The sequence below is a fragment of the Aedes albopictus genome, chromosome 1 (genome assembly GCF_035046485.1).
Source record: "Aedes albopictus strain Foshan chromosome 1, AalbF5, whole genome shotgun sequence".
NCBI classification, from domain to species: Eukaryota; Metazoa; Arthropoda; class Insecta; order Diptera; family Culicidae; genus Aedes; species Aedes albopictus.
The window spans coordinates 16,804,101-16,817,901 of NC_085136.1; the positions used below are offsets into that span (position 1 = coordinate 16,804,101).

At 42.7% G+C, this 13,801-nt stretch overlaps 1 protein-coding gene across 14 annotated transcripts in view; it reads right to left on the reverse strand.

Annotated features, from left to right (window-relative positions):
* The window catches only part of LOC109415741 (partitioning defective 3 homolog), a 330,408-nt gene that overhangs the window by 31,591 nt on the left and 285,016 nt on the right, over nucleotides 1-13,801 (reverse strand). For 9 of the 14 annotated variants that reach the window (XM_029855490.2, XM_062844044.1, XM_029855491.2 and 6 more), the window contains exon 3: nucleotides 3,887-4,659. In XM_029855490.2, the coding sequence (XP_029711350.2) occupies nucleotides 3,887-4,659 (773 nt within the window). Of the gene's footprint in view, nucleotides 1-3,886; nucleotides 4,660-4,882; nucleotides 5,120-13,801 lie in introns of those variants that run through there. The other 5 variants (XR_009995941.1, XM_029855489.2, XM_062844062.1 and 2 more) reach the window with 4 other exon arrangements.

A 13,801-nucleotide genomic window follows, 5' to 3' on the forward strand; every position in this document is an offset into this window, starting at 1 on the left:
GAGGAGCCTTCCGAGGATCCTTCCGAGGGATGTTCTTTCTGGATTCGCTTCTTCCGTCCTTTCCTCTAGTGGGGTTGAGAAACGTGTGGTTCGGTCTGAATGATGACGTCCCGTAGACTCATGTACGCGGTGACAGCCAATCGGATTTTGAGCACTCCCGAGAGCGGGGAAACCCACGGCCCTCCCGGGGACCCTCACCTCAATGGCGGCGACTGTCACTCTCGCGCCACGTGTGGCACAGCAAAATGGCTTTGGGGACTCGCCGGCCACCAGTCTAGGGCTCGCCACCAGTATCTGCGGCGTAGTTCTCACGATATTGGGTTGATGGGTGTCTCTGCTCGACGGCAATTCCGGCAACTCCGGCCGGGTGTCCTGATCGAAACTGACCGTCCCCGAATTGGTGAAGAAGCCGGGATTCTGGACCGTTTGATGACGTCCCGTAGGCTCGTGCACGCGGTGACAACCAATCGGATTTTGAGCACTCCCGAGAGCGGGGAAACCCACGGCCCTCCCGGGGACCCTCACCTCAATGGCAGCGGCTGTCACTCTCGCGCCACGTGTGGCTCGGGGAAATAGCGATGGGGGCTCGCCGGCCACCAGCCTAGGGCTCGCCACCAGTCCCAGTAGGGCGGCAGATACTAGTCGTAGGGGCCGGAATCCAGCGTCTGGAAGGCGACGGTGATCCACGGGGCACTTCCTCACTTTTTCTAACTCGGCCGTTCTTCTAGGGGGAAATCCACTCAACGCCCGGGGTTCGTGGGCCACTTTTTGGTCTTTCTTCTTGTCGGCGTTATCCGGCGTCGACCCTGGTCCGACGATACAGGGAATCAATCTCTGGCGGGTTATTCCCGGTGGACACGTTTCACGGGAAAAAGAAAATCGTCTACACGTCCGAACTATCGGGTTGTCCAAAACTTTCTGCCAGCTATTCTATTTCTCAATCCACTTCTCCTCCGTTTCTTCTCCCTCTCTCCTCTTTTCTCTCTCCCTCTCTCTCACTCTTTATCCGGAAGTACACAGTTCTGACAACTTTGGAGATATTATATATATTTACAGGTGATGAGATTGTGAGAAGTGAGACAACTACGAGGGGTAATATACCCTGCCTATCTAAGACTAAATTCTAGAATAATATTTGATAATGTCCTAACGTTTGCCCTCGCACTACTATAAAGCTAGGATGAAAAAAGGTCTTAAACCTACTGCATTTGTCCCGCAGCATTGTTGCCATGGTTTTGGTAACATTACACAGCGCAACATTTTTTTGTCTCAAGAGCAAACTTATGTGTCTCCGAAGGATTTTGGGCCGCTGAATCCAAATCCGGGCTCAGATTTGCTCCAACACGTCACAATTTTGAGCTGTACCTCAATTTATAGGGCAAAATATGCGAATTTGGGCTTTTTTGATTGCAAGCCATTAAACTTGGAAATATTCTTTTTAAGCAATCAAAAGGTTAATTGGTCAATTAACATCTAAATTAACGACTCATGCAAAATATTTCGTTTTACCTAATTAAATTTGATAGATTTAGGCATTTAATGTTAGTACAGAAAACTTGCATGCAACTTTTGGAGGGTGACTTGTATGTGAAATATCGTACCTAACATAAATCGCTTAAAACTATCAAGTTTAATTTGGTAAAACGAAATATTTTGCATGAGTCGTTAATTTAGATGTTAATTGACCAATTTATCCTTTAATTGATTAAAAATATATTTCCATGCTTAATGGCTAGTAGTCAAAAAAGCCCAAAATCGCATATTTTGCGTTATAAATTGAGGTATAGCTCAAAATTGTGACGTGTTGGAGCAAATCTGAGCCCGGATTCGGATTCAGCGGCCCAAAATCTGTCAGAGACAAATAAGTTTGCTCTTGAGACAGACCAAAAGTTATTTTTTGTTACGCTGTGTTATTGGCCACAGTGACGGATCCGAACAGGAATAAAAAAGGTGTTCATTCAAACGTAAGGTTATAAGTACACAAAGTCAAATATTTGATAAATGAACTCATGAAAAAACATCTGTTTGACACTAATGAAAATTCGATCGAGTCAAACAAGATGTTCGAGCATTGGTTTCTTTTTGGTCAAATACTTCATCCTGTGTACTGGCATAATAATAATTCATGTCATCAATGGTTATGAAGAAGCAAAGACTGGACTACAAATTCTACAGCGTAAAGACAACTTCTTCGTTTAGCCAATGCTGACATTACGGTCAAATTTTGGTCACGCCGATTCACGCCGCCGCCGAAAGTTGCCACCGGCGTGACGCCGATGACGCCGCCGCCGCCGGCCAAAAATGGCCCTCACGCCGCCGCCGAGCAAAATAAAGTCGGCGCACAGGTCTGCTCCCTCATCAGGAATTCCTCCATCCTTCTGTAGAGATTTCTCCAGGAATTCCTTCAAGAATTCTTCCAAGGATTCCTCCAGAAACTCTTCCTGGAAATCCTTCAGGTATTTTTCAAGGAATGGTTCCGGAATTTCTCCAAATTTTCCCTCGTGATTTCTTTAAAGTACTCTTCTTGGAATTTCTCCAAGAATTCCTTCAAAAATTATTTCAACAATATAGGTAATCATGAATTACTCAAAGGATTCTAGCATAAACTTCTCCAATCAGTAATTCCTCCAGGGATTCCTTCAGAAATTCCTCCAAACAATGGAATTTACTCCACGGATTTTATTGGGAATTTTTCCAAGAATTTCTTTAATAATTCTTCCAAGATTATCTTCAGAAATATATCCATTCCTTTTCTTCTAGGATTGCTCCAAGAATTTTCAATAGATTTCTTTAGGAGATCCTCTTGAGGATTTTTTGAAGAATTCCTCCGATGAACGTTTAAGATCTCTCAGAAACTGCTTTCTTTGAGTGTTTTCTAGAACGAGGAAAGTTAGTTGACGAAGATAAAGAAGCATCTTCTGGAGAATTCTTGAATCAATACTTTTTTGGAAGTTTGCCCAACTAAAAAGAAGATTCATCCGCAATTTCCTCGATTGTTCTGCGAAATTTAGAAAAGAATTTTGAAAAATAGTTGAAATAGCTTCTGTAATATGTATTAACAATAAATCTTCTTGAAATATCTTAAGACATTCAGTTTCAAAAAAAAAAAGAGGAACATTCCTCCGGAGCATTCTGTGACCATTTCCAAAGAAAAAGAAAAAGATCAAAATATCGATAGAAGGCATGTTGGACAACCGTCTGGATGAAGTAATCTTTGGTTGAAAGAACTGTAAGCCAGGTTGGACGACCGTTCGAATGGAAAGCCCGTTGGACAAACATGGTCGGGATGAAATATGATTCTATTGAAGGAACTAAAAACAGGTTGGACAACCGTCTGGGGAAAGTGATATTGATTATATTATTGTTCTGTTGACGGAACTGTAAAACGGCTTGGACGACCGTCTGGATGAAGTTATCTTCGTTTAAAAAAAGTACCCGCAGCAAAGTCTGACATCAATTAGAAATCTAACTTTGATTTTGTAACAGGTATTGCAAATTATGATAATTCAGGTTGTTGTTGTTTTGGTCGTTTTGGACGACTTAGACGACCGTTCGGATGCAATAATCTGGAGTTAAATGAATTTAAAGACGCGTTGGACAACCGTCTGGATGATATAACCTTTCATAGAAGAATCGGAATCGAACTTATTAGAAAACCATCTGAATGAATTAAATTTTGTACTGGTGAAAGTAGAAGACGTGTTGGACTACCGTCTGATTGGTGTGACGTTCCGATTCAAAGAACTAGATTACGAGTCGAAGTTCACTATTTATCCATTCCCCGGTTGAATTTAATAATTTTAAGATCCTTGACACTATGTACGAACATAATGAGTGCTACAATCTTAGGACTATTTCTCGAAAGTTTCAATAAACATCTACTCACCCATCCTTCTCCCTCAACGACTCATACACGGAAGCATTCGCCTGCCCGAGCGGTTCCTTCCGCTTCGACTCCCTCGGGAGCGACTTCGAACTAAAACTACTGTTGGCGCTGGTTCCATTGTACGCCACACCACCACCGGTGGCCACTCGCTCCGCCGCATCCATCCATCGGTATCCGTTGGCGGCTTCGGCCCCGAGGAACTGCATCGAAAGCCGCCCCGATCGGGAGAACTGCTGCGGTAGACTGTCGTGAGATTCCTCCTCCGGTAGGACGTTCCACTCCGGCGAAAGGTACGGCACCCCGTTCCCGGGCGACAGTAACCGTTCCGGAGGTTCGGTGTCACTGCGGCAGACCGGCGCCGCCGACCACCGTTTTGTGTCCTGATGGCCGTTCGGGCTGACATTGTACAGCGGACTGCGCTGGTCCGTTACACCGATCTGGTGTAGAGATGGCTCGCTACCTCGTCGGACCTGCAGTCCCAGTCCCATGGGCGGTTGCTCCGTCGAGGTGACCTCAATGTGAGGTGTGGAACTTTCCGGACCGTACTTTCCCGGCTCGGAACGGAAGATGTCGGGACTGCCGGTCCCCACCGAACTACCACTAGCACCGTCGCCTCCTCCTTGTGGCACGCCCGGATCGGGCCCTCCCGGACAGTCATCGTAGCTGGCTATGATCTCCTCCCGGTCGTCCGCTACGTCGCCAATGTGATCGTCCGGATCGAGAATGCCGGACTGTGACTGAAGGTGGTGCACCACGACCCACGAGTCGGGGTTCTGGAATGAGAGAAAGTGGGGGAGGAGATTAGTATAAATTGTAATATTTCATACAAAATAATCTTTATAAGAGACGGGGTGTCGAAAAATTATGAAAATCACACTAGGTTGTGATCTAAATCCGTATTCACAATTTCGGTTACGTCACCAATTCCCATCCATGAGATCTAGATGTTTCTTCTGATTATGCCGAAGTAATAATGCAATGTGTGACAAGTAGCACCTGTTTCCCTGCTGTTTCTCCAGGCCGTTGCCGCCGCTTCTGTCGAATTCTCCGCAATTGACGCGCAATCAAACACAACGGCACCTTTTCCCACTTGATTGATAACGGCGATGACGATGGAGGAGGGTACATAACCGATAGGAGTTTAAACAAGCTTTGATTTTTTTTGCTATTTATGGATCGGATGGCACCTACGACGGATCCACCTACGCGCGCAACAAGCCGCAAACCACTAATGAAGAGCTCAAACAAAATGTGACAATTGAACGTTTCAAGGGGAGATCTTTCGGAGAGTGGGAATCGCATGTGTGGATTGTACGTCGCAGATAAGATAAGCGGAGCGATTTTTTTTTTTCAGAATGCTTGTTGCATTTGTACGATTGTACCTCTAGATAATTTATACGGATTTTATGGGACTAGGCACGTACGCGAGGATTGTTGTTCATGAGCTATTGACACTCGGAATGCCGCATCGCCAGGGTGGTTTGTTTATAAACGAAATGTACTTTGAAGGGTCGTAAAAAAATTAGCCAGGAATGACTAAGTTCGTACGAAACAAGGCAATTTTACTTACCAGCTAAATTGATAAGAAAAGATTATCTTACGCTGAAGGCAATTCAAAATGATAAGTTTTTTTAGAAAACATATCTAGACCAACATGTGAAAAGGACGAAACTATCACTGCACACCTCAGCTTCTTCCGTCCTCGGCATATTTCAATTTATTTAATGAAAACTTCTCCTCAAAACCGCAAAAACTGGCGACATCCGCCTCCTCTACGATGTCTCTCGTCGCCTTAGTGGGACCAAGATGAATACTACGATGTTCGTGAAAGACACGTCTGGACAGTTACTGACCGACCCGGCTGATCAGTTGAAACGCTGGTTCGAGCACTTTGGAAACCTTTTTCAAGTGTCGGTTACGCCACACACTGGGGCAGAACTGAAAATACATGGAAAAAACTTCTAGCTCGTCGAGATGTTGAGATACTCATTTGGTGTCTTCAGATAAAATATTTCTATGGACATGGTCGATATTCTGAGCGGTAGTAAATTTTTCTTACGTTATTCGCATAAAAGTCCTATAAGTCATTTTGGCCAAATTACATTTTAGCGATATGGTGTCTTCAGCAAAGTTGTTCGGCTATTTATGCTGAAAAAGTTTGCTGAAGACGTCAAATTTCCAAAGCCTACTATTCTTGAGATATTAACCGATTTATAAAATACCTATCTAAAATCGATTTTTTTCATTAAAATGCATTTTTTAACAAATTTAGTGTCCGTTTTCGAGTTATAATAATGAAAAATACTAAAATAAAACATGTATCGGGGAAATTAGTTGGAAAAAATAAATATGGATTGATTTTATATAGAAAGTTCCCGAAAATCACGCAAAATGTATATAGGACGTTCTTGCAGTCGGGCAAGTTCGGGCAAGTTTTTTCATCGGCAATCACCTAAAAAATACATTAGCTTTCATGTAAAAAATTTTCACAGACATGATATTTAATGATTTTTTCTAAATTGAGTTCAAAGTTTACTGTTTTGGGTAAATTAGTACAAAATTAATGTTCATAAAATACTACGTTTTAAGATGCCAAGTGAACCATAAAAAGTATAGATACAATCTAGTCATACATTTAGTTGTTTCGAATCTCCAAACAAATTGTAAAACACAAAAATGTCCCAAACGACGCCAATAAACGCATGCCTTGATTTTATCATTCATTAATGATTTATTCACACGTAATGTATTTTCGTGATGATTCAACGACTGTTTTACAACACATCCACATTTTGTAGAGATCTAGACATATGTTTGCTTCTTGTGATGGCCACTAATTTGAAAGACAACTAAATAATAGAGGAATCAAATATCAAAGAATAGTTATTTACTGGTATATTTCTGATCAACTGTTATTAGTTTTGCTTAGTACGCAAAATCTTTAAAAATTTAATACGTACGACTAGGTAAAAATAATTGAAAAGCTTTTCTACATTTTTTAACTCACATGCTTTTGAGTTTTTAGATCATTGAATACATTCATTTATGCTTATAACTCTCCACTTTTTTTTTAATATCTGTATTAAATAAGATAATAATCATACAATCGAAAAATATTCATGATGTGTGACTGTATAACGCATTGACCAATGATAAAACCAAAGCATACTTTCATTGGCGTTTGGGACATTTTTGTGTTTTGCAATTTGTTTGGAGATTAGAAACAACTACACCTGTGACTGAGTTGCATCCATACTTTTCATGGTTCACTTGGCATCGTAAAACGTAGTATTTTATGACCATAAATTTTGTACTAATTTACCCAAAACACTAAACTTCAAACCCAATTTAGAAAAAATCATTAAATATCATGTCTGTGAATTTTTTTTACATGAAAGCTAATGTATTTTTTAGGTGATTGCCGATGAAAAAACTTGCCCGAACTTGCCCGACTGCAAGAACGTCCTATATACATTTTGCGTGATTTTCGGGAACTTTCTATATAAAATCAATCCATATTTTTTTTCCAACTAATTTTCCCGATGTATGTTTTATTTTTGTATTTTTCATTATTATAACTCGAAAACGGACATTAAATTTGTTTAAAAACCTATTTCAACGAAAAAAATCGATTTTAGGAAGGTATTTTATAAATCGGTCAATATCTCAAGAATAGTAGGCTTTGGAAATTTGACGTCTTCAGCAAACTTTTTCAGCACAAATAGCCGAACAACTTTGCCGAAGACACCATATCGCTAAAATGCAATTTGGCCAAAATGACTTATAGGACTTTTATGCAAATAACGTAAGAAAAATTACCTACCGCTCAGAATATCGACCATGTCCATAGAAATATTTTCTCTGAAGACACCAAATGAGTATCTCGACATCTCGACGAGCTAGAGGTTTTTTCCATGTATTTTCAATCCTGCCCCAGTGTGCGCCATCAACACCTCAGCATGATCCGCCAAGGGTTCGACGCATTACCCGTGTCAACACCGAAGCTCCATCAGTGCAGGAGATAGAAACAGCCATCCGTAGCATGAAATCGAACAGGGCCCTAGGGGTAGATCGCATATCAGCAGAGATGCTCAAAGCTGATCCCGTAGTATCCGCACAACTACTGCAATAATTATTCTGTAACATATGGAAAACATCGACATTTTCGGCCGACTGGATGCAAGGCGTCTTAGTAAAGGTACCCAAAAAGGGTGACCTGACTGTATGCGATAATTGGCGGGGCATCATGTTACTGTGTATCATTTTCAAAATCCTCTTCAAAGTAATCCTAAACCGGATACAGGAGAAGATTGGCGCAACTCTCCGACGGCAGCAAGCAGTATTCCATGCCGGACGATCCTGTGTGGACCATATTGTCATGCTCCGTATTATCCTGGAGCAAATTAATGAATTCCAAGATTCTCTCTACCTGGTGTTCATTCATTACGAAAAAGCTTTCGACCGTCTCAATCATGAAAACATGTTGGAAGCCCCCAGGCCCAAGGGTATTCCTGAGAAAATCATCGGCCTCATTGAAGCACAGGCATTTTCGTGCAGAGTACTGCACAACGGTGTTTTGTCCGATCCCATCCGGGTCGTTGCTGGGGTGAAGCAAGGATGTATACTATCACCGCTACTGTTCCTCATTGTAATCGACGAGATCCTGGTAGGTGCGATTGACCATGAATCAAATCGTGGATTGCTGTGGCAGCCCATTACCATGGAGTACCTAAATGACTTCGAATAGGCTGATGACGTTGCTCCCCTAGCTCAACGGCGCTCTAATATGCAGAGCAAGCTCGATGATCTTGCCAATCGCTCCTCAGCGGCAGGTCTTACCATCAACGTCAACAAGACCAAATCGTTGGATTAAACACGGTCAACCCTTACAGCTTTACGGTAGCTGGGCAATCAGTGGAGAATATTGAAAGCTTCCAATATCTTGGTAGCCAAATGGCGGCCGATGGTGGCACCAAGATCGACATAGCTTTTTTTTTTGGCTTGAGGAATGCATGATGAGAAACTGGAACTTCACTCATGTGTATCTTGTTGTTTCGTATTCTATCATGAAATCTGTGTACATTTCCTGAAGTCGTGCACTCTAATGCGTAGAATCTTCGAAAAGCTTGTTCCTAGAATCACCGAGCGTCGATGAGGGTTGAAACCGATGTCAATTATTCACAGGTCCGGGTGAACATATATGTTTGCCTGTATTTGTCGATAAAAATATGTAAACAAACCGATCAGCTGATCGCGACGTCACGTTCGCCAGAAAATTTGTTCGCAGCTTCTGGAACGTGACGTCACCTTCGGCAACTTCGTGCGATTTCGGCTTGCCGAAGTTGACATAACACGACTACTACTTCAAAATTATCATATCACAAACACCACTTTGCCCGATGGGCCTAACCTGGTGAAATTTAGAACATTGGGTTGAAACAATACTGGAAGATTTATCCCATATGTTCCATCGGGCTTGACGTGTACTATACCTATACTTTCAGCTGGGTCCTACTTGATTTTGCTGTTTTCTTCAGGAATGTGATTTATTTCGTTTTTACGGCGGGGGCTCGCAAATCCTACTGCCCGAAACTATCCAGCCTAGTTCCGAGTTTCACATAATAAGGTCACCCATTTCAATCTTCTCTGGCGATAAGAGTTGGAAGAAAAGCTTGGCTCCTTAACATGGCGTTAATTTTCTCTGGTTTGTTGAATGTCACTGTAGTGGATGTTTGCAGATGGCAGCATATTCGTGGTTTTGTTCAGCATCCCGTTGCTAGGGAAGTCTCGATGGTAGTTACCCATTTATAGCTGGTCCGCTGCCTTTGTGCATGGAAATCGTTGAATCAGTACATACACGAACCGACATTTTACTCCCATCATAAATGCAAACTATCGCTGTGGCCAAGATGTCACTCGATGGCTGCTATATGGAGTGCCCTGCCTGACTTACCGTGCTTAAGCATAATGCAATTGCATTCACGATGCATTGACTTGGATTAAGAAGAGTCCGACGATGACGGTACCTGGCTAGATTGACGTTGACCCTGCTGGACATCGGTATTGATGTTGCTGACTCGAACTTTATAAAAAAAGAGTTGTGTCTTTCAATTGCTCCGCGCTTGGACCAGAAAACGCACAGTTTTAGCTTCCTTATCTGGTACAATCTTGTCGCAGGGTTCATGGCGATAAACTTCTTGCAGTTCTACAGTGGATGATTCTGGGAACGCTCTTATATCTTGCAGCCGATAGGACTCGTCAAGGTATGAGTCGACTGTGAATTTTGAAGACTGGATTTACGAAACTCTCCTTCATTCACAGCCAAGCCCTCAAGGCATGGCATTTGTCATTAATGAATTTGACCAAGACCCTGGGACTGGGTCTCTCAATCGCAGCGCGATGTCCCGTCGGATTTGCTGGCGATAAGGTTTACTAGAACCGTGCACCTTTCTTCAGTAGGTTCACCAAGCTGTTGTAGCGCATTGTCATTAGGCTGGAACTATATCAAGAAATGGCGCAGCTCCCTCGGTGAATCCTTTGGCATCTGCTTAACCCACGAGCGATCGCGCTGTTGTATTTTGTACAACACGTTGAAAAAATCTCGCTTTTTGTACTCAGCATTAGCGTGGTGCTGACGCAGGTAGTCAACCGCGCGAGTTACGGAAGGTTAATAGCGTACAACGCCTTCAGATTTTTCTGCTTAATCATCCGACTATTTTCGAACTTTCCCGCTTTAAAAGACACGGACACGTTCAATGCTTCCTGTGTGGTGTGTGATGCACGTGCTCAGAATAATGCCTCTATCTGGTAACGGACAGTACGCAACACCTTCCGAGTAACGCCTAACGCCCAACTGTCAATGCACGGCCGACCAGCGCATGGTTGGCCATGACTCGTCCTCTTTCTTCGGTCGACCGTCGGACGCATCAGACGTGCGGCACTGAGCACGGCGATTCCCCCGCGAGTAGCAATCGGAATTGCACAATGGCGAACCTGCCAGGTTTATTGCGAGCTTTTCGCAATAAATAATAGTGAAAAACGTTGATTATTTTAAGAGTTCAGGTAAGCGAGTGCGAGAAAATATGTACAATTTGTGGTCTGCCACGCAACAAGTGATTTTTGTGAATAAACCCGGCTTAATTCCATGCATCAATGAAAACGCATGGATGATTCGATTTGAGATCGAATAGATGATTTGGTTTCGGCTGGTGATGCCGAAGGCGCTGTAGAACAGCGCCGGAGTACTTCGATGGTGGAATCGAAGACAGGTGGTTTGGAAAAGTACTCGAATGTTTTGGTTTCGGCTGGTGATGTCGAAGGCGCTGTAGAACAGCGCCGGAGTACTTCGATTGTCGAATCGAATACAGGTGGTTTGGAAATCCACTCGATTGATTTGGTTCCGGCTGGTGATGCTGGAGGTGTTGTGGAACAGCGGATGAGTGTATTGATTACGGAATTGTAGAGTGATGAATTTGGAAAACCAGGATGATTTTGTTTCAGACGGTGACGCTAAAGGCGCTGTAGAACAGCGCCGGAATGTTTTGATTGAATAATTGAAGAAAGTTGGTTTGGAACATCATCACGAAGATTTGGTTTCGGCTGGTGGCGCCGAACGTGCTCTTGAAAGGCACCGAAGTGATTAGATTGTTGAATAGAAGAAAATAAAGAACTTTTTTATTTATTGCATTATCAAAAAATATATATATTTAAGCGTGTTTTATTCAGGAAAACACGCCTTTTGCGAGTGAGCTATTATTGAAAAGCTAGATCAATATTGCCATTAGATTGTTATTGTCGCGCTTATCTTTTATTAGAGTCTGGCGGCGGTCGTACACTCGCAAGGCATACAGTCGCAGTGACACTCGCAAGGCAAAACAAAAAGAAAATATGTTCCTGCCCAAAACAAAAGCACGTGGGTTTCGCGAAGCGACAGATCTTTTTGAATGTATTTGTTATGAACGGCAAGAGTGGCTCAGTGAAATGAGTGTGCTTGCTGTCAAATCCCATATAATGGAATAAGATATACTTTTAGAATCTGGTGAGGCTGTTATGATTAGTAACTGTTGCGCTTATATCGGAAGCCAGAGGCAGATAATCGCTTTATTCTGATTTTTCTTGAGAGTCATAATATCTGCTGGTTGAGAAGCTTAAAGGTGAAACATCAGAAAATACAAACATGGCCAACTTGAACCCCTACTAACATTGTTCAAGTGCACAAATCTTGTAAATTCTTAAACAAATACGCCTGCTTTTTGATTGTCTGCTTTTTTTTTGCAAATGAGCAAAGCTAGGATAAACAAATGCATTGTGGCAAGATGCTTCGTTCGTCAGATTTGAGCGATTTGAGCCCCCTCGATTTTGCATACTAAAATTGAGATAGGGTTTTTGTCGTTTCTCCTTAATGACGCTGCACGGCTACTAGACTTCACGTTTATTACAAAAAACGTTTAAAAAAAACTATAGATAACAAATATTGAGCTGTTTTTTTTTAGAGGAGGAGGAGGATGTGTGGTGTGTGATGCACGTGCTCAGAATAATGCCTCTATCTGGTAACGGACAGTACGCAACACCTTCCGAGTAACGCCTAACGCCCAACTGTCAATGCACGGCCGACCAGCGCATGGTTGGCCATGACTCGTCCTCTTTCTTCGGTCGACCGTCGGACGCATCAGACGTGCGGCACTGAGCACGGCGATTCCCGCGCGAGTAGCAATCGGAATTGCACACTTCCAGTGAGCATTTCGCTCTTTGAAGGAAGCACGACACTAGACAACGGACTAGCATGCAACGCCCAGTGGCACAGCCGAAAACTTTTCCTGACAGCTGTGGCGAGAATCGAACCCGCGCTCCTCAGCACGATGCGACTAAGAGCTTGGTGACCCTAGCCGCACGACCACGGAGCCGCAGCGCTTGGTAGTTGACGTCGGTGATATCCATAGCATCGAATACACTAGCTGCTTCTTCCCTGAGGGTTGATTTTTGGTATAACAGCCTCTGCACATTAGACAGATACATGTTTTTGTCGATGATTGTCCTGGCCAATCATAGTAATCACGACTGAACGTAGGCAAATTCAACGTTGGCAATCGCACAGCCCCGGTATGTTGAGGTAAAGACTGGGCAGTTGGTGTTTGAGCTGAACAGGCAGTTAAGATTGTCCGATGTTACGACTAGCATTTTCCTGCGAACGGAACGCAGATAAATTCTTGCGTGTATGTATGCATCGTTCGTTCCTCAAATTCAGCTCGCTTTGCTTCCTCCCCTTCAGCTTCGATGCCTTCACATGCGTCCATACTGTTCTGTATTGTGCTGTACTCAGCCAAACACTGGTCGATGATCTTTGGCCGCACTTGAATATGGTCTCTAATCAAGCTGACATACTCGACGGACGATGAAACAGTAGACTGATCGAGACCAAAACATTCAAGCAACTATCACTTTTGTGAACACTAGACAAACTGCTCTATGATTGATCGGAACAAAAAAATACAAGAGTGCTAATGAATGAGGTATGAGACATACTAGTTAAACATACTTACTATATACACATTGAGAATTACTTTACGAACTATGCATTATTTGTGGCAACACTTTGAGCGGCATGATGGAATTATACCGATCACGCTAAGTGTTAAATATTAGAACACTAATGTCACATTCCTCTTTTACACTCTACATACTTTGCCCGTCTTACCTCTGCAATCCGTAGGGCCCTAGTTCATCACTTATTACATAATACATTTTATTGAATTTAAATTGATTTTTGAACTTAATAACTTTTTTCTCTCGCCGTTTCTTCACTTTAAAAAGTTACGAACATCAACAAAACAAAGCACGGAAAAAATCTAAAATTGAAAACATGCATAAAAATGCACGGAAAAAATCGCTGTTATGAGGGTTATGCCTCCTTTTCGT